This window comes from Sinocyclocheilus grahami, unplaced genomic scaffold, assembly GCF_001515645.1.
Source record: "Sinocyclocheilus grahami isolate Dianchi unplaced genomic scaffold, SAMN03320097.WGS_v1.1 scaffold13.1, whole genome shotgun sequence".
NCBI lineage: Eukaryota > Metazoa > Chordata > Actinopteri > Cypriniformes > Cyprinidae > Sinocyclocheilus > Sinocyclocheilus grahami.
In genome coordinates, this window is record NW_015505192.1 from 352,004 (window position 1) to 371,068 (window position 19,065).

The 19,065-nt window shown below is 36.5% G+C and overlaps 2 protein-coding genes across 4 annotated transcripts in view; one reads left to right on the plus strand and one right to left on the minus strand.

Moving 5' to 3' along the window:
- The window catches only part of rapgef3 (Rap guanine nucleotide exchange factor (GEF) 3), a 37,051-nt gene extending 30,589 nt beyond the window's left edge, over window positions 1-6,462 (plus strand). For 2 of the 3 annotated variants that reach the window (XM_016289878.1, XM_016289870.1), the window contains exons 18-27: window positions 55-152; window positions 589-714; window positions 2,602-2,783; window positions 3,552-3,642; window positions 4,195-4,245; window positions 4,331-4,418; window positions 4,527-4,591; window positions 4,686-4,740; window positions 5,255-5,326; window positions 5,439-6,461. In XM_016289878.1, the coding sequence (XP_016145364.1) occupies window positions 55-152; window positions 589-714; window positions 2,602-2,783; window positions 3,552-3,642; window positions 4,195-4,245; window positions 4,331-4,418; window positions 4,527-4,591; window positions 4,686-4,740; window positions 5,255-5,326; window positions 5,439-5,557 (947 nt within the window). In that variant the 3' untranslated portion in view covers window positions 5,558-6,461. Of the gene's footprint in view, window positions 1-54; window positions 153-588; window positions 715-2,601; window positions 2,784-3,551; window positions 3,643-4,194; window positions 4,246-4,330; window positions 4,419-4,526; window positions 4,592-4,685; window positions 4,741-5,254; window positions 5,327-5,438 lie in introns of all 3 variants that reach the window. The other variant, XM_016289861.1, reaches the window with a different exon arrangement.
- Window positions 6,463-8,541: 2,079 nt separating this feature from the next.
- The window catches only part of LOC107599342 (integrin alpha-5-like), a 65,162-nt gene continuing 54,638 nt past the window's right edge, over window positions 8,542-19,065 (minus strand). The window contains exons 35-39 of the mRNA XM_016290908.1: window positions 15,707-15,814; window positions 11,961-12,074; window positions 11,305-11,406; window positions 11,066-11,188; window positions 8,542-8,710 (exon numbers count right to left, since the gene is read on the minus strand). Of these exons, the coding sequence (XP_016146394.1) occupies window positions 8,630-8,710; window positions 11,066-11,188; window positions 11,305-11,406; window positions 11,961-12,074; window positions 15,707-15,814 (528 nt within the window). The 3' untranslated portion in view covers window positions 8,542-8,629. The remainder of the gene's footprint in view (window positions 8,711-11,065; window positions 11,189-11,304; window positions 11,407-11,960; window positions 12,075-15,706; window positions 15,815-19,065) is intronic.

The following is a 19,065-nucleotide window of genomic DNA, read 5'->3' on the forward strand; positions in this document are numbered from 1 at the left end:
CTACCTGATCAGATGTTTTATGTGATCAAAGTTTCTTCTGCTTGCCTCTTGCAGACAGGGTTCAGCTGAAGTTGGAGACCACGGCGGTCTCTGCCTCTTTAGGAGTGAATGAGAAGCTTTTCCTCTGCTCTGCCAGCCAAGTGAAACAACTGGTGAGAGATGCCAACAGAATTATTGCTGTTTCATTGTAAAAGATCCCTAATGGCAGGGATTCTAGCCCTACAAGTTCGCTATAAATATACATAATTGTGGCATATTTATTGTTCTGCCAATTGAAATACTTAGCAATACTAGTTATAAAATGTTTTGGGATTTTTATCTTAGAACACTTTAAATAATGAGCTTATCACAGCAAATATTCAATTACTTATATTTAATTTAATGATTTATTTTTTTATTCAATTTGATTAAAATATCATGTAATTATTGAATGAGACAATTTCAAAATATCAATATCAAATATAAAAGGTTACATTCTGCAGTTAGTTAATTAACAGAATGGTCAAATACTATGGTTCAGATTAAAGAGTCTCCTCGTGTGTGTGTGTGTGTGTGTGTGTGTGTGTGTGTGTGTGTTACCCCTGACAGACACCTGTGAAAGAGCAGCTGGGGCCAGAAAAGAGCACCATGGACTCTCTGGAGCAGATGTGCTCCAAGGACATGGCCAGCCAGCATACCAGCTACGACTGGGAGCTCTTCATGGCCATGCACGAGGTAACAGCCAAACCAGCACATAAATTTGTCCCCTTTTCATTATGATGTTTGATGGGAGTTATCACATCATCAAGGAGCATTAAACAAAAATGACTACATATTATATTAAAATGGGAGGATGATTTGCTATGCTGAAGGAATAGTTCACCCAAAAATCTAAGTTTTCTGACAGTTTACTCATGCTCAGTCCATCCAAGATGAGTTTGTTTCTTTATTGGAACAGATTTGGAGGAATTTATCATTACATTACTTGCTCACCAATGGATCCTATGCATTGAATGGGTGCCGTCAGAATGCAAGTCCAAACATCTGATAAGAGACTAAAGACTAAAATAGTGGCTAAAGTGTGGATTACTTGTGGATTATTGTGATGTTTTTCTCAGCTGTTTGGACTGTCATTCTGACGGCACCCATTCACTGCAGAGGATCCACTGGTGAGCAAGTGATGTAATGCTAAACTTCTCCAAATCTGTTCCAATTAGGAAACAAACTCACCAACATCTTGGATGGGCTGATGGTGAGTCCATTTTCAGCAAATTAAAATTTTGGGGTGAATTATTTCTTTAATCAACACCATCAATAATCACAATTAGAGCATCATGGCATATTAATGCTGTAAATATCAGCATGTACTTGGCATTTAAATAGAAACTGTCTCACACATTTAGGGACACAAACGTCACAGGATGTGATCAGTCATGTGTGCAGCATATCTGTTCGAGAATCAAACATGTCAGAGAGAATGAGTCAGTGAAATATTTTGCAGCCTACCTGTCTGAATCGCACGCCTGGCTGGGTAAATATTTGAAATATCTGACGTCAGCAATGTCGCCGGCTCACAAATACCTGTAGAAGTGCATATAAGATGAATGCAAGTAGGAAGTGAAGTGGACGTGTGTCATTTCAGTGACTATTTGTCCATTCCAAGTTCACCTGAAAAAAGTAAAGGGCAGATAAAAGCCACTCTGATCGTGAAGAGATATACTAATATAGTATGTATATATATAAAAAAAGGTTTATGAATGATTACTTGAAAAAAAAAATCCAATTATGAATCTATTTTAACTTGTTGTTAAAAAAAATGGGATATCATTACTGTACAAATGTTTGGAATAATTAAGTTTTTTTTATTGTTTTTGAAAGTATCTTATGCTCACCAAGACTGCATTTATTTGAAAAAAAATACATTTAATATTGTCAAATTTTATTACATTTTCAAATAACTGTTGTCTATTTTAATATATTTTACAATGTTATTTATTCCTGTGATGGCAAAGCTGAATTTTCAGAATTATTGCGTCAGTCTTTAGCATCACAAGATCCTTCAGAAATCATTATAATCTGCTGATTTGCTGCTCAAGAATCATTTCTTATTATTGGCAATACTGAAAACAGTTGTGCTGTGTAATATTTTTGTGCAAACTGTGATACAGGATTCTTTGATCAATGGAAAGTTCAAAAGAACAGCATTTATTTTAAATATAATTTCTTTTGTAACAATCTAAACATTTTTAATGTCAGTTTTTATTAGTTTAGTGTGTTCCTGCTGAATAAAGGTATTAATGAAGTTACAAATTAGTTAAATAAAAATTAGTTATATATATATATATATAAAATAGGCCTACATTATTTTTTTATATAATATAAAATTAAGCACAACACAAAGAGGAGTAAAATCACTGTAACAGCAAAGATGTTTGCTTTTTTTTTTTTATAAAAAGTCAATTAAATGAAAAATAAATATTTTTATTAATAATAATCTGAATAAACATTTGTTACCAAGCAATATCTCAGCTTGCCACATATACATATGGAATGTTTATCAACAAAAAAATTTTTTTTTTTATTCTATATGGACATGGTTAAAGATAGCTTGCTGTTCTACAGGTGGAGCTGGTCTACTATGTTTTGGGACGGGAAAAGTTCCTTGGAGCCACGACGGCTAACCTGGAGCGGTTTGTGCGTCGCTTCAACGAGATTCAGTACTGGGTGGTGACGGAGCTGTGTCTCTGTGAGGACCTGGTCAAGAGAGCCATTCTGCTCAAGAAGTTCATCAAGATGGCTGTTGTGTGAGTACAAAATCAATGCACAAGACTTAGCTGTTAGCTGCCATACGATACAACATACATACAGTACTTTATAGTGGAGGAGATTCCACATCTGTCAGTGGTTTAATCACTAATGCTTTTACACTAGTCTTCCTTTACGTCACACTTTCGTTTAACTCCACCTTTACAACATCAACATGACTCACCGTAACCACCCGACCCACTAAGACTAATAATCACATCATTTTTAAACAAACTTTGTTTTGCAGCTTTACAGCTATGTAGACACTTACACAGTAGAATGTGTACAAAATATCCCAATAAATGTTACAAATATATGCTGAAAAAAGTTAGATTATACTGAAAAAAAATTACTTTTGAAGTAGAAAATGTTTTCATGTAAAACATACTCCAATAATCTTTTTTTTAACAGCATAAATTATGTGGCTGGATTTTTTTTGTTCATTATTGCAGCAGGATGTAATCATTTTTTAACAATAATTTGTTGTGTTAACATAGAAAATGACCCAACCTGCATTGTAAAGTCTGAAGAAATTATTTGAATGTAAAAAAACTGGTTAAATCATGTAAAATTATGACAATTTTTGATCACTAGGGGGAGAGAAAATGTACCACTGGCATGCTGTCTTATTTACAGATATTGTCTAATGTACTATCTGTCATATCAAAAATACCACCAATAGTTTTCTAAATGAATGAAATGAATAGATTTGACTTGTTTGCTTTAGGGAGTACGAGCTCATGGGCATCTGATTTGATGTATTTCAGTTTTAAAGAGCAGAAGAACCTGAACTCGTTTTTCGCAGTGATGTTCGGGCTCAGTAACAGTGCTGTGCAGAGGCTCAATAAAACATGGGAGGTAAGGACAACTATATACTCTGTCTAGTCTAAATAAGCTTTTGCGGTTTCATTTCTGTGTAAAATACCAGAATCAAACTTCTTTCAAGACCTCTAACACATCAAATGACCTTACATTAACTTTGTCGCAAAATATAACAAATATAATCGGCCAGCTCTTTATATAAAGCTGCATATGTAAGTATGTCCAACTTTATCCATATATAGCAAATCTCATCTGCTTGATTGCTTGTATCATCGCAAAATGTAAACTATATTAACGGCCAGCACTAATCTGCTAAATGTGACTATAAGGCATGAAGATATTATAAACATTAAAGGAATAGTTCACCCAAAAATTTAAATTAGCTTTAAAATCATTCACCCTAAGGCCATCACAATGTAGATGAGTTTGCTTCTTCATCAGAACAGATTTTATGAAATTTAGCATTATTTCACTTGCTCACCAATGGGTCCTCTGTAGTAAATGGGTGCCGTCAGAATGAGAGTCCAAAAAGCTGATAGAAACATCACGATAATCCACACGACTTGTAAATTTGACTTGACTTGACAGAGACTTCCAAACAAAACCAAGAGGATCTACTGTGCGTATGAAAGACTGATGGTAAGAGCAAATATATCTGCTCGCTCTTTACAGGAATTTGTTATGTCTAGGTACTATATGAGAAGTAATCATCTCTTTGTTGTAGGATCCATCCCGTAACCACAGGGCCTACAGACTGGCTGTAGCCAAACTCAGCCCTCCATACATTCCCTTCATGCCTCTACTGCTTAAAGGTACAGTTTACTACTGAATCCAGTTGACATTATTTACTATTTATGTCATGATTTGGTGGATATAAGTTTAATCAACTTAATCTATCACTTACTCATTTGTCTGTGTAGATATGACATTTATCCATGAGGGAAACAAGAACTACACAGATAAACTGGTCAACTTTGAGAAAATGGTGCGAGTATTGCTTTGATTTTAAATGTTGCATTACATTTAAACTCTACACCTTAGACAACACATTTAATATGTGCTTTTTCCCTTATTTTCAGCGCATGATTGCCAGAACAGTGAAGACAGTTCGACAGTGTCGAAGTCAACCTTACGGTATGGCTCCCCTTAGTGGTGTGGTTCACAGGAAACCAAAGTGTTAAAGCAGCACTATGTAACTTTTTCTGAGAATTTTCAAAATTTGCTAAATGTACACTGAACAAAATTATAAACGCAACACTTTTGGTTTTTGCCCCCATTTTTCATGAGCTGAACTCAAAGATCTAAGACTTTTTCTATGTACACAAAAGGCCTATTTCTCTCAAATATTGTTCACAAATCTGTCTAAATCTGTGTTAGTGAGCATCTTCCAAACCGCATTTGTGTCTTATTCCAAATCACTACGATACACTTATAATAAGTACTTATATTTGGACTATTGTAGTCTGGTCGGGTCGTCACCGCTGCGGAGTAACACATACTGCGCAGTTCTGTTTATTAACCGCTAGAGCGCCAAAAGTTACATAGTGTTGCTTTAACACTGTAGAATTTCATTTTCTTGTCCTTCGTTGAGTTCAGACTAATTGAATTCAGCAATTAAGAGATATTCTGTCTTTTTGTGCTTTTGCAGTGCCTTCATCTCCACAGAAAGGCTTGACAGAAAGAATGTTCTTGGATGCCCAAGCTATTCGATTATCAACATGTATGTTATTCTTTCTTTGTCCTCAATATGATATATAATGCGAAAACATGGAATAAATAAGCATGAGTGTGTCGTTGCAATTCAGCATTGATGTTTCACTCATGTCTTGCAGATTCAGACCAGTCCCTGACCCTGCGCAGTGCAGCCAACATAAGACAGTACATCCAGAACCTCAAAGTGATCGACAATCAGAAGAAATTAACTCAGCTCTCCAGAGCCATAGAGCGCTGAGCCGCCGCAAGACTGCCTTTCTTCAGCCCATCCTGCTCCATATTGGAGAACAAAAGTGATTGATGGAATCCATGATCACCCTATGTGTGGTTAATTGGTGTAAATTCTCACAAATTTCCTTTAATCAGTGCTGCGTGGACTATGCAAAGCCAAGCACTGGCTGGGAAAATGCTGACAAGGGACAGTTTCCTTTTGATGCCTTATCAGAAGTGTTCTGATCTGTCTGCTGACTAATATGTGCTGTATCTGACACACTACACCACGAGCAAAGAATTTCACTTCAGTGCTGCTGACATTAACTGTTAAAAATGTATACCATGACAATGTTGATTTTGATGACAGCTCTGTACCTCTTCGCCACATTCTGTCTGAACAAGCAACATTGGCTTGGGCTGTTTTTAGAAGCATGATGTGGTGTAAAGAAGTTGTTTTAGGAACAAAAACCGGAACAGCGTGTCCGTAAATAAACATTATATAGACATTTTGACTGACAGTTGACTCTGGACCATTAATTTATTGAAACTCAATGCACAAATGCAGTGATTTTTTATAAATCTATGGTCTGTCAGCACTTATTCTTTATTAAACAGTATTCTGGCCTGTTTTGAAAATTAACTTTTGAATTTCATTGTGAGCAAGCACTGGAGAACAACATATTGTTACTAGCTGCTGTATATAAAAGCCAAATACCACTAAGCTAAACCAGTTAAATACTATGAAAAGAGCACAGTTTTGTAGGATTTTTATATAAAAGTATATACCTTATGCATTTTTTTTTCTTAATGAAGTGTTTATTTTTATATAAATAAATTATTGAACATTTGTGGTGCTATTTCTTTTTTGGTTTCAAATTATTTATTCACTTAGTATCTCTTATTCCAATTTTTTCTCCAAAAAATTCTCCCAAAAAAAACAAACAATTCAACCATAAGTTGTAAAAAAAAAAAATTTATTTTAAAAAGCAAAGTGTACATTTGAACATCCCTCTGATTCTCCCCAATATGGGGCGATGAAATATGTCAAATCAGTATCAGCTGAAAATTAAAATAATCTCCTCACCAAACATATTTACAACTTAAAACAAAATCATAAATGGGGATTTGGGGCAGTTTAAAAAAAAAAAAATGAAGACATACCCAGTGTTTCCTCCCTCTTAAAATACAAAAATCTCAAAACTAAAATCTAACTTGGAGGAATAAATAATTTGTACAAAAGGGATTCAAAACATTACTAAGGATTCACGTTGAGTCTATGTACAAGTTATTTGATTTTGTACCAATTCAAACAACCACATTTAATTAGTAAACCCTGCACATACGTACGATATGACAGACAAAACATGTCTTAAATGACATGATGTTTCGATTTGACAAAAGATTATTGGACCTTTTTGGCAATTAAGTCATGTTTCTGTATTTTTTAGACTACAGCATTATGCTGCTTTTTAAATTATCTAAACATCTGGGCTAATTTTCAACCCTCAAACTGGGTGTTGTCTTCAAATAATCCTTATTTCTGAGAACTTCACTAAAATAAAGTATTAATATGCACATGACAAAAGTTGGGGGGAAAAAACAACAATAATATTGCACTTCCATACAGATTTCCTACACATCCCACAGTTCCAGCTGCTTTACCTTTCTAGGTGGCTCGCTGAAACAGGAGTTTCACGATGGGTGATTGCAGTTACTTCCTGTCTGATTCGGCCACTTCAGCACCATGATGTACGGAGGCATTTCTACAGACTGTGGCATGCCATAAAACCAAAAAAAAAAAACTCATATCTTCACATCCAAACACACACAAGCAGATCATCACAAAGACACACATACGAAAAAGACAACAAAAAAAGTATACAGGTGTATTTCAACATTCAGTGGATGGATGAACCATGCTGCCTTGGAAGAGGTTTGCTTTCAGTCTGAGAGTCAGTTCATTTTGCACCGACAAACGGACTTTACGGAAATCTCCTTCCAAGCCCACAGTGGTTCTCGGTTCACCCACAGAAATTTGGAGGGACGACCCTTCCGCTCTTTGACCCAAGAGTCTGTTAGCGTAACGGCAAAGCACAGCTCTGCTTCAAGGCATCGGCGAGGTTTCACAGACTCGGCGCGGATCCAGTTGAGTCCCAGATGACTTTTAAAGCAACGTTGTCGCTTGTTACTACTACGATAACAGGACAGAAATGGCTGACATTCAGTAGGGAAGAACGATCGCCTTCCGCGAAGGATCCTGACAATGTTTTCGGCAGAAATTTTTCCGCGGCATCACCTGAGAGTGAAACCAACCTGGCTTGCTTTCTTCGAAAGACACAAAGGAGACTGAGCTGAAAACATCTCATTTGAAGTGAAAACCCATTCTATTAGAAAGCACAAAACAAAAAAAACATTTAAAACATCTTCATAAAAAGAAAAAAGACAGCAGGAAACTGGAGATGAGGGTCCACGGTGAGGTATCAGACTACCTCATTTTCACTCTCAAAGCACAATAAATGAGCAAAACCTGTATCAGTATCTTTGGTTGGTTGTGAAATACTGCATAGAAGATTTTTTTGGTGTAAACCTACACGCTAAAAATGTAAAATGCTATACTGCAGATGCCGTTTAACCATCTGAAACACATGAGCAGCTGCGGACTAAGAAGAAAAAAACAAAGAAACTGTTAAAAATTCAAACATCATAAATGTTACTCTTAATATTAGTGCAGATTGTGTCGGTCTTGGGCAAAATCCGTAGATTTGCTGCCATTTTTTCCTTTAGCAGATTGCCAGGCAAGACAAGTGATCCTGAGCTTTGGTTAAGATCTGTTTGTGAGTGGTAGGCTATAGGTGGTGGTTAAACCCACATCAAGGAAAAATGATAACATAAAAGAAACAATGTCAACATTCATTTGGCTTTAAGTCCTCAGGGTCTCGTGATCTAGTGCAGTACAGTGAAGATCCAGTGATCTTTCCTCCATATTCCTTTACTGCAGTCTAGTCTTTGTTTTTTTAAACAGCAAGTAACCTCTCTTTGGATGGCCTCTGGTTAAGAACATTCTTCGGGACGTGTTTTCTGAATGCTGTTGTGTAGTTTAGGCCTCGGACGCAGCCTGAGGTTTGAGCTGGGCTTTTTCCATGGCCGTGCCATACGGAGTTCTCTTGAAGAAGCCGAGCTACAGGAAGCAAGAAGAGAAGGAGATCAATTTACGCTTGGTTACAAGATATTCCTATGGTGATAAATAAGAATTCATTTACAACCTAGCTAAACAAAGAAGCATAAGTAGTAGTTACAAGTTTTTGCCAAATGTAAAGGATAAGATTTAGATTACAAATAGTTACTAGCTTGCTCGACTACAAAGTATTGTTTACGAAGGATAAGTATTAGTTTACGATTAGTTACAACCTGACTTTGTTTCTCTTGTGTTATTATTATATTTACTGTTTTATTATTATTAGGGCGGAGACCCTGTTTTAAATTGTTTAGTTGTGCTGATTTTATATATTTTTTTACTATTTTTGAATCTCTGTACAGCACTGTGGTCAGCCATGTGGCTGTTTTGTATATGCTATATAAATAAATTGAAACTTGAAGATAGCTAGTCTGACTACAATAGATAAGAATTAGTTTACAATCAGTAACAAGCTAGTCTAGCGATAAGGGATATGATTTAGTTAATGATTAGCTAAAAGTTAGCCCCATTATGAAAGAATTATTCATGATTAGTTAACTCAACTATGAAGAAGAATTTGTTTATTATTTACAATATGGTCTGAAGAAGAATATGATTTATTATATTTATGATCAGCATGTGATTAGCATAACATTTAGTTTACAAGTAGTTACTAACTTTCAAAGATTCTGATTTATTAATTCAATTTGTTAATGATTGTCACAACAGGTCAACCAGTCCGGCAATAATGGATAAGAATTAGGCCCTGTCCACACGAACACGGTTATTTTTAAAACCGCAGCTTTTTCTATGCGGTTAGGCCGTTCGTCCACACGCAAACGCAACACCAGTTCACTGAAACCGAACATTTTTGAAAACGCCTGCCAGGGTGAAGATTTACAAAAACTCCGGTTGCAGTGTTGTCGTGTAGACAGCGAAACCGGAGTTTTGGGCTTGTGACGTTGGCGCCTGCACTGTTTCTTGAAGAAGCCGAGCTACAGGAAGCAAGAAGAGAAGGAGATCAATTTACGCTTGGTTACAAGATATTCCTATGGTGATAAATAAGAATTCATTTACAACCTAGCTAAACAAAGAAGCATAAGTAGTAGTTACAAGTTTTTGCCAAATGTAAAGGATAAGATTTAGATTACAAATAGTTACTAGCTTGCTCGACTACAAAGTATTGTTTACGAAGGATAAGTATTAGTTTACGATTAGTTACAACCTGACTTTGTTTCTCTTGTGTTATTATTATATTTACTGTTTTATTATTATTAGGGCGGAGACCCTGTTTTAAATTGTTTAGTTGTGCTGATTTTTATTTTTTTTTTTACTATTTTTGAATCTCTGTACAGCACTGTGGTCAGCCATGTGGCTGTTTTGTATATGCTATATAAATAAATTGAAACTTGAAGATAGCTAGTCTGACTACAATAGATAAGAATTAGTTTACAATCAGTAACAAGCTAGTCTAGCGATAAGGGATATGATTTAGTTAATGATTAGCTAAAAGTTAGCCCCATTATGAAAGAATTATTCATGATTAGTTAACTCAACTATGAAGAAGAATTTGTTTATTATTTACAATATGGTCTGAAGAAGAATATGATTTATTATATTTATGATCAGCATGTGATTAGCATAACATTTAGTTTACAAGTAGTTACTAACTTTCAAAGATTCTGATTTATTAATTCAATTTGTTAATGATTGTCACAACAGGTCAACCAGTCCGGCAATAATGGATAAGAATTAGGCCCTGTCCACACGAACACGGTTATTTTTAAAACCGCAGCTTTTTCTATGCGGTTAGGCCGTTCGTCCACACGCAAACGCAACACCAGTTCACTGAAACCGAACATTTTTGAAAACGCCTGCCAGGGTGAAGATTTACAAAAACTCCGGTTGCAGTGTTGTCGTGTAGACAGCGAAACCGGAGTTTTGGGCTTGTGACGTTGGCGCCTGCACTGTTATCTCCGCCTACTGGAGACTTTTTCAGGCTTCTGATTGGCCAACATGGCTTTACGGTTGAGATTATATCGCCACCTGTTGGCTTGGCATGCTCTTGACAGTGCTTCATAGCATGCATTTGCATTTTCATGTGGACGGAGATTTTTTTTTTTTAAATGGAAGAAAAAACTGTTTATAAAAATGCCCGTGTACGTGTGGACATGGCCTTCATTTACAATTAGTAACAAGCTACTTCCAGGATAAGATTTAGTTATGATGAGCTACTAGTTACTTTACTGATAGTTGCAAGCTTGTCTGAAAGTTACAAAGGAAAATCATTTGTTCATGATTAGCTAGTCCAACTAGATCATCAAGCCTGACTAGAAATCAAAAATGGCAGACACTGACCTTGTAGAGGACGTAGATCAGCAGTGCGAGCAGCAGAAGACCGGCCAGAATAGCCAGAATGATGATCCACAGAGGAACAGCATGCGTACTGTCTGGCTTATTCCAGACCACAGGAGTGACCATCTACAGGTAACAGACAGAAGATGAAGATCGGTGGATGAATTAACTAATACAAACTAACTAGATTATGTCAAGTGGCGAACATGAATTCGATTAGATGAGTTGGGTATGAAGTTTACCTTTTTAGCACCACTAGGAGTCACTTTTGGCAAAATGGCATATGGCATCTTTTCCACTTTGTAACTAGCAAGGCACTCCAGAATAAAGTTTTTATAAGGATTCTGCAAATAAAGAACATCAATAACAGAAAGAAGGTCAAATAAATGTCTAAGTGCTATAGTAAAAAGTTAAATAAATAACATGTAAAACTGGCTGTGCATTAGAATGTGACTGGTGGTTCTGAACTGAATAGGCTTTCTATGTAACAATCTCACATGCATCCAGATGGGGGCAGTATGGTTTCACTGAATCCTAGTGTTTCAACCCCTCTGACATTCCAATCCGCTGAGCTCTCAGAGTTTCTCCTAATGTATTTTCAATGCACTCACTTATAAGCTTTATATTGGCTAGAACTGCAGAGAGCATGTAAGGCGTCTCTCAAAAGAGCTCCTGTTTGGAGAGATCATCTGACTCTCTTTAACATACATTTACAAACTCTGTTAGCTCACTTAGTAGTGACCACACCACACACAGCCACGCTTTTCATTAAAAACTTTGGAGTCTGAATTTTGGCTGTATGAAAGCTTGTACAAGCCACGCTTTGCATTTATTGCAGTATTAGTAATAATCTAGAGACGACAGCTTTGGACTGCTGGCACCAAGGTTTTCCGCTCACCTCCATGAATGTTTCTGCCCAGATCCGTGAGCGAACATGCAGTATTGCACTAGTCCCTCTCTCCAGCAGGCCAACGTTACACTTTAGAGTCCAGCAATCCACACTGGAGCAAGACTAAGACATCAACAAAAAAAAGAAAAAAAAAGAAAATAGAGAGTGTTAATAATGATCAGTTTATAGAATCAACAATTAAATTTACAGAAGTATTTCATCACACTGCATGTTAGCACCTGCCATAACGCCTTACAAACCCTTCATAACAGCAGTCATTTAAATAAATAACACTGAAATGTAATGATGCCATAAAATATGTGCTCTTTAAACAAACACAGACCATGTGAATTAAATTTCCAGGCAGAAATAAATAAAATCACCATAAAAGCATGCCTGCCTGTCATGTGGGACACAAATGTTCATTAAAAACCCAAAAATAATTATGAATGTGAAGATCCGGATGGAGAGATGGGACCATGAGACAGACATTCCCATCATGAGCCAATGACGATGACAAAAGACCTAATGTTAACGTCTCGTGCATCGACTGCTTTAAATTTGTGGGAATTCACTGGTAGAGTCACAGGACTGTAAAATCTTGCCTACAGTTGCCTAAAGCCAAATTCCGACCATCTGACGCAATAACATTTAGCTCACTGGTTTTTACAAGCTGTACATTACCACATTCGTCATCGGATCCTTGTAACGTGACATTCTTTCATTAGGATTGTGAGGAAATAATGATCACAGAACATACAAATTTCCATATAGTGGTACATGGACCACTTCTACGTTTGGGGTTTGCGCACACACGTATATTTGTGTGTGTGTGTGTGTATATGTATGTATGTATGTATGCATGTATGTATGTATATATACACATACACACACACACACATATACATATATATATACATACACATACATATATACACACACACAACTACTAAAAGTTTTTGTTCAAGTTTTCTAAGAAAAAAAATGTTTTTTTTATAAGCAAAAAAATTATGACTTTCATACATTTTTACCATGATTTACAGAAGACACCCACTAATATACACATACACATACACACACACACACATATACATATATATATACATACACATACATATATACACACACACAACTACTAAAAGTTTTTGTTCAAGTTTTCTAAGAAAAAATATGTTTTTTTTTATAAGCAAAAAAATTATGACTTTCATACATTTTTACCATGGTTTACAGAAGACACCCACTAAAATGTCATTCATTGTAACAGTATATATATCAAAAAATCTTGTCAGGCATACTTAGAACCAGAATCATTAGATGACATTAAAAGACTCCCCCAAAAACTAAATATAATTTAAACCTTTAACAATCTTTGCCACTATCCTTCAAACCACTCGATTTGTCAGCAAGAAGTTTTTGATCATTTAAAATATAACAATTTATTATGATGACTTATTCTTTTATGTATTTTAAAAATTGTCAGAATAAGTATGTTGTTTCAAATGTTTACATAAATGTTACGTTGAATGACGATGGAAAATGTTCACGTTATTTTCACAAAAGTTATTTGAAACATTAATGCAGACACTAACTTGTGTTTTTGTTTTCTAATCAATTTAATTCAAAACGGACACCAAAATAGTTTAATTTAAATATAAAATTGTAATTAGATTTATTTATAATACATGTTTTAATGTAAATACTCATTAAATATTATGTGCTCATTAAGTATTCATTAAATATTACTGAATGACATCTGAATGGTTAAAACAAGAATAAAACAATTTGCCAATAATATATAATATAATATAATATAATATAATATAATATAATATAATATAATATAATATAATATAATATAATATAATATAATATAATATAATATAATATAATATAATATAATATAATATAATATAATATAATATAATATAATATAATATAATATAATATAATATAATATATGCTTGGTCAAGTTTGCTTCAAGTAAATTTTTATCTTGTAGTATACCAGCTATTTATCATCTTATTCAAACCTAGGTTGGCATCCTATAACACATCTTCACTGTTCACCAAGTCATGTCAGCAAAGACTCCTGTTCTCCCTCATAAAAATAAGCACAAGGGAACAGGCCAAAGAAATAAATGGGCCTCTAGGAACACGTCATCAAGCAAGATATGATAAATGTGGGCGATTGAACACAACAGGCGACAAAGCCAAAATTAATTTGGTCAGGTAGAGCAAGGATGAGAGCTACGTGCCTACAGCTGGTCGACACAATCAGCTGCTGTCTGAGAGAAGTGCTAGCTGAAGCGGTTAATGACGCAGAGAAGAACGTGAAATTAGAGGGTAGAGCAAGGACATTTCAGCAGACCCATCACTTTGGAGAGTAATGAGGTCATTAATGTTCTATCACATGGTCACGCACATACACAAGCACACAAACACACACACACACACACACACACACCTAAACCAACCAAGCAAAACATCTTGAATGGCAGCCAATCAGTCACAGCAGATCTTTGACCCTGTATGACTTGACCTTCTGAGTTACAACACTAGTGAACGAAAGGTCTTATGCCATCTGAGGTCATGAGAACGCTGAATTAGATGTGTTTGTTCAACTTTTGCATTTTATGCAACACAAATGACTCATGTTGACCTTCCAGTACTCAGTAAATGCGTTCCAAAACCTAGTGATCAGCCTACCTATACCTAGAGTTTTTAAGGCATCATCAGCAGGCAAGGCATTCTGGATGCAAAGCCTGTTCCAAAAGGTATCAATCATAATTATTCCGTTTTGGCCAAATTCAAAGGCAGCATCATGTGTCCTTCAAGGTGAATGTAATCCCAGAATGCATGCGTGTCAAAATTTTACCACCATTTTGGATTATAAACAGATTTAATTCAACATTTTCATTCCCCCTGAGAAACTTTGCATTCATTCTGAAACTTTTGCGTTCCCACAAGAAGCTTTGTTTGCTCACAAAAGTTTGAAATATAGTTTCATATCATTTCCATTACCAGTTTTGTATTTGCTCACAAAAGTTTCTCAGGGGAATGCAAAACTTTTGTAGGAAAGTGCAAAAGTAATGAAATATAGCTTTTCCTCCCATATTAATTACATCACCAGTTTTTGAAACAGAATTCAAAACTTTCTTGGAACACTTTTACATTCTTAAGAGTGAAAGCAAAAGTATTTAAATATATATTTTTTTTACTCCCATCTCAATTTTTTCCATTTTAACCAATAGTTGTGTGGGCTATGTATGGTTTTGCACATTAGAGTTTCCCCCTTAGCTGAAAAGACCCACTGAAACCAACCTAGGCTGGTTTGCTGGTCTTAGCTGCTTTAAGATGGTCTCTCAGCTCGGTCGAGTTGGTGTTAACTGGCCGGCCAGCTGGTCTTTCAGTCTGACCATCTGAAAAGTGTCCAAAACCACTCTACAACCAGCCAACAGACCAGCCTGACCAAGCTAGTTGACCAGTAAACCAGTTATGCTAGTTTAAGATGTTTTTAGCAGGGTTTAGCAACATGGTAACCTCAAACTGTATTGGAATCAATGTGTGCTAATTGGGTTATTTGAGATGCTGCCTGTGTAGAGTTTTCTAAATCACTCACTTATGAGGTTTCATTTCATTTGTCCCCATGTAGGCAGCTCATTAGGTCTCTGAACAGAGCAAATGTTTCGCTCACTTTCTTTGTGCATTTTGACTTTTTTTGACATTTTTCCCCCCTTCACTTTAAAGAAATCTCACCAGATTGGTCAGCTGAGACAGCTCGCCCTTGTGCGCTTCCCTCTTCTCAATGTGGTGTTTTTGTGCCGCATCTCGTAAAGGAGGCTGCTCGGTAGAAGACTGCTGGAGCTACAGAGAGAGAGAGGAAAAGGGAACAGAACATTAAGTGGAAACTCACCACCCTTTTGGACATTGTAAACTCTGACATCACGGTTCAGTCTGTACTGACGCCCTCTGACTCAACACAGATATTCAGCCGTGAGCTCAACGGGAGGGATACATCATGTGGGACACAAGGGACATTTTGCAACAGATTACTGAATTTTACTCAACTTCTCCATTGTGCAGAGCAATACAATCCTCAAAACCAAGAAACACACCCTAAACGGCATGAGAACCTTAACAAACAACCACTTTGGGGAGAAATTCTGCACAATCCCAGATGTACCAGCAATTTTGTGTTACGAATCATCCAGATTTGGTGAGGCTGTCCATCAGATGGCCCAAAAGAGAGAGACAGAGGTATACAAACCACTATAACTTATAGAATAATCATTAGATTTTATAAGATTCATTATTCTTTTATAACACATGACCCACACTTTTTTCATATCATTTGTATAACCCTAGAGCGAGACAGAGAAAGATGCTGTAGAGGGGTCTTTCAAAAAGAGCTCTGATTGAGCTGATGGCTGTGTTTATATAGACAGCAGTGGGATGTGAAGCATGAAGGGAAGCAGAGTGAGATGAGAGGATCAAAGGCTGGTTTAAGGCCCTTGGGTGGGGCTGTATGAGTGACAGGGTGGGCTCCAAGAAAAAACATATTAGGTAATATGGATGGATGGGTGGTGTGTGCATGTGTTGGGCATATGTATTTGACTGTATGGGACAAACTGGGTGTTACTGACAGTGCATGTCCCTTAAGTTTAAATTTAGCTTGTCATAAACAAGCTCTGCTGCTTTTAAGAGTTCATGATGTTCTGATAGACATCTGTTCTCTCCTCACATGACTGCGTGTGACTCTCCCATCTCTAATGTCTTTACAGCAGAAATTACAACAGTTTCACGTCCCTATAAGAATACATTTCAAATGACCTATCAAGAATATGTCCTGGTCATATTTCAGCTATAAATTTTTAATGAAGAACACTAAGCATATTTTAATTCAATCAAGGCTTTTTACATGACATTATTTTCATTACAACTAGGCACATTTTCTCTTCAAATTGTCATTATTACAATGTGCTCAGACATTTTAATGTAATTGTCATTATTCTCAATTATATATTTTATATTAAAAATATTGGGAATGGTATGTATATGTGTATATATATATATATATATATATATATATATATATATAAGCAAAAACAAATACTACCATGGTATATACATACTTACAAAATAGGATAGATAGATAGATATTTTAATTAAAATTTAAATATTTAATTAAAACAATGTCACTACTGTGTGCAACTAAAAATAAGCTTCCTTTTATTTGGAAGATACATTAATAACTTTTTATTTTAGATATTATTATGATATTTATATAGTAAAATGTGCTCAGACATTTTAATGTAATTGTCATTATTCTCAATTATATATTTTATATTTAAAATATTGGGAATGGTATGTATATGTATATATATAAGCAAAAACAAATACTACCATGGTATATACATACTTACAAAATAGGATAGATAGATAGATATTTTAATTAAAATTTAAATATTTAATTAAAACAATGTCACTACTGTGTGCAACTAAAAATAAGCTTCCTTTTATTTGGAAGATACATTAATAACTTTTTATTTTAGATATTATTATGATATTTATATAGTATTATACATTATATCAAATTAAACTAAAATCTGTATTCCTCCTTTTTTTTCATTATGGGTGAAGTATGACCCAGGCAAGTTCACCCATAAACGGTGCTTTAAAAGAAAAGCCTGACAGATCAAAGTCGTCTTAAAGGGGTCATATGATGCGATTTCAATTTTTCCTTTCTCTTTGGAGTGTTACAAGCTCTTGGTGCATAAAGAAGATCTGTAAAGTTGCAAAGACTAAAGTCTCAAATCCAAAGAGATATTCTTTATAAAAGTTCAGAGTCAGCCACACCTCCCTAAAACGGCTCGTTCTAACACGCCCCCACATATCTACCTCACTATGTGGGAAGATTTGCATAAAGCCGCCTAAATGTTCACGCAAAGAAAGAAGGCGTGGCTTTTATTCTCACTGTAGTATTGTTGATGCTGCAGCCATGTCGTGAAGACGCTGTGTGCTTTGTTGTGAAAGCGAAACTACTTTGTTTGGTCTTCCAAAAGAGGACGATATCCACTTCGTCATGCCTAGAGCTGATCTGTGCTGGTCGCTGAGGGAATACATCAACTTTCACCGTGGATGAAGCGGAGTTCAGCCCGGGGTCGTCACATGTGGTTGCCGCTCATTCGTCGGATCCGCCGGGCGCGTCTCAGCTCACTCTAGCCCGGCCTCAGCGCACGCTAAGCCGGGGCTTCAGCTCATGCTAACCCGGCCTCAGCTCACTCTATCCCGGCCTCAGCGCACGCTAAGCCGGGGCTCCGGCTCACGCTAACCTGGCCTCAGCGCATGCCAAGCCAGGGCTTCCCCTCACGCTAGGCCTCTGTGTTTTTCGTTGTGAAAGCGAAACTACTTTGTTTGGTCTTCCAAAAGAGGACGATATCCACTTCGTCATGCCTAGAGCTGATCTGTGCTGGTCGCTGAGGGAATACATCAACTTTCACCGTGGATGAAGCGGAGTTCAGCCCGGGGTCGTCACATGTGGTTGCCGCTCATTCGTCGGATCCGCCGGGCGCGTCTCAGCTCACTCTAGCCCGGCCTCAGCGCACACTAAGCCGGGGCTTCGGCTCACGCTAACCTGGCCTCAGCGCATGCCAAGCCAGGGCTTCCCCTCACGCTAGGCCACTGTGTTTTTCGTTGTGAAAGCGAAACTACTTTGTTTGGTCTTCCAAAAGAGGACACGACTACAAATCAGTTGTATTTACAACACTGTTCCAGAGTAGTTTAACCCAAATATCCAGATGTGTGCAGCACATTTTATGGAGGACTGTTTACTGATCCTGGGAGAGTAACGTTAGACTAAAATGCCGGCAGTTCTGACTCACAGACTGTAAGTACGTTTTCACTTAAAGGATTTGCCACTGATGATTCAAATAAACACGAGTTTTGGGCAGTAGAGTAGCTCTTGTTGTTTGTCATTTCTCTGATCACAAATGCAGACAGAGTTTTATGTTTACGCCGCGCGATGCAATGCAACAACGTGTAAAAAGACAGTATAAGTCATTATAATCAGTAATTATGTCCCCACTGGATGCAACAAATGCCTCGTTTGTAATGGG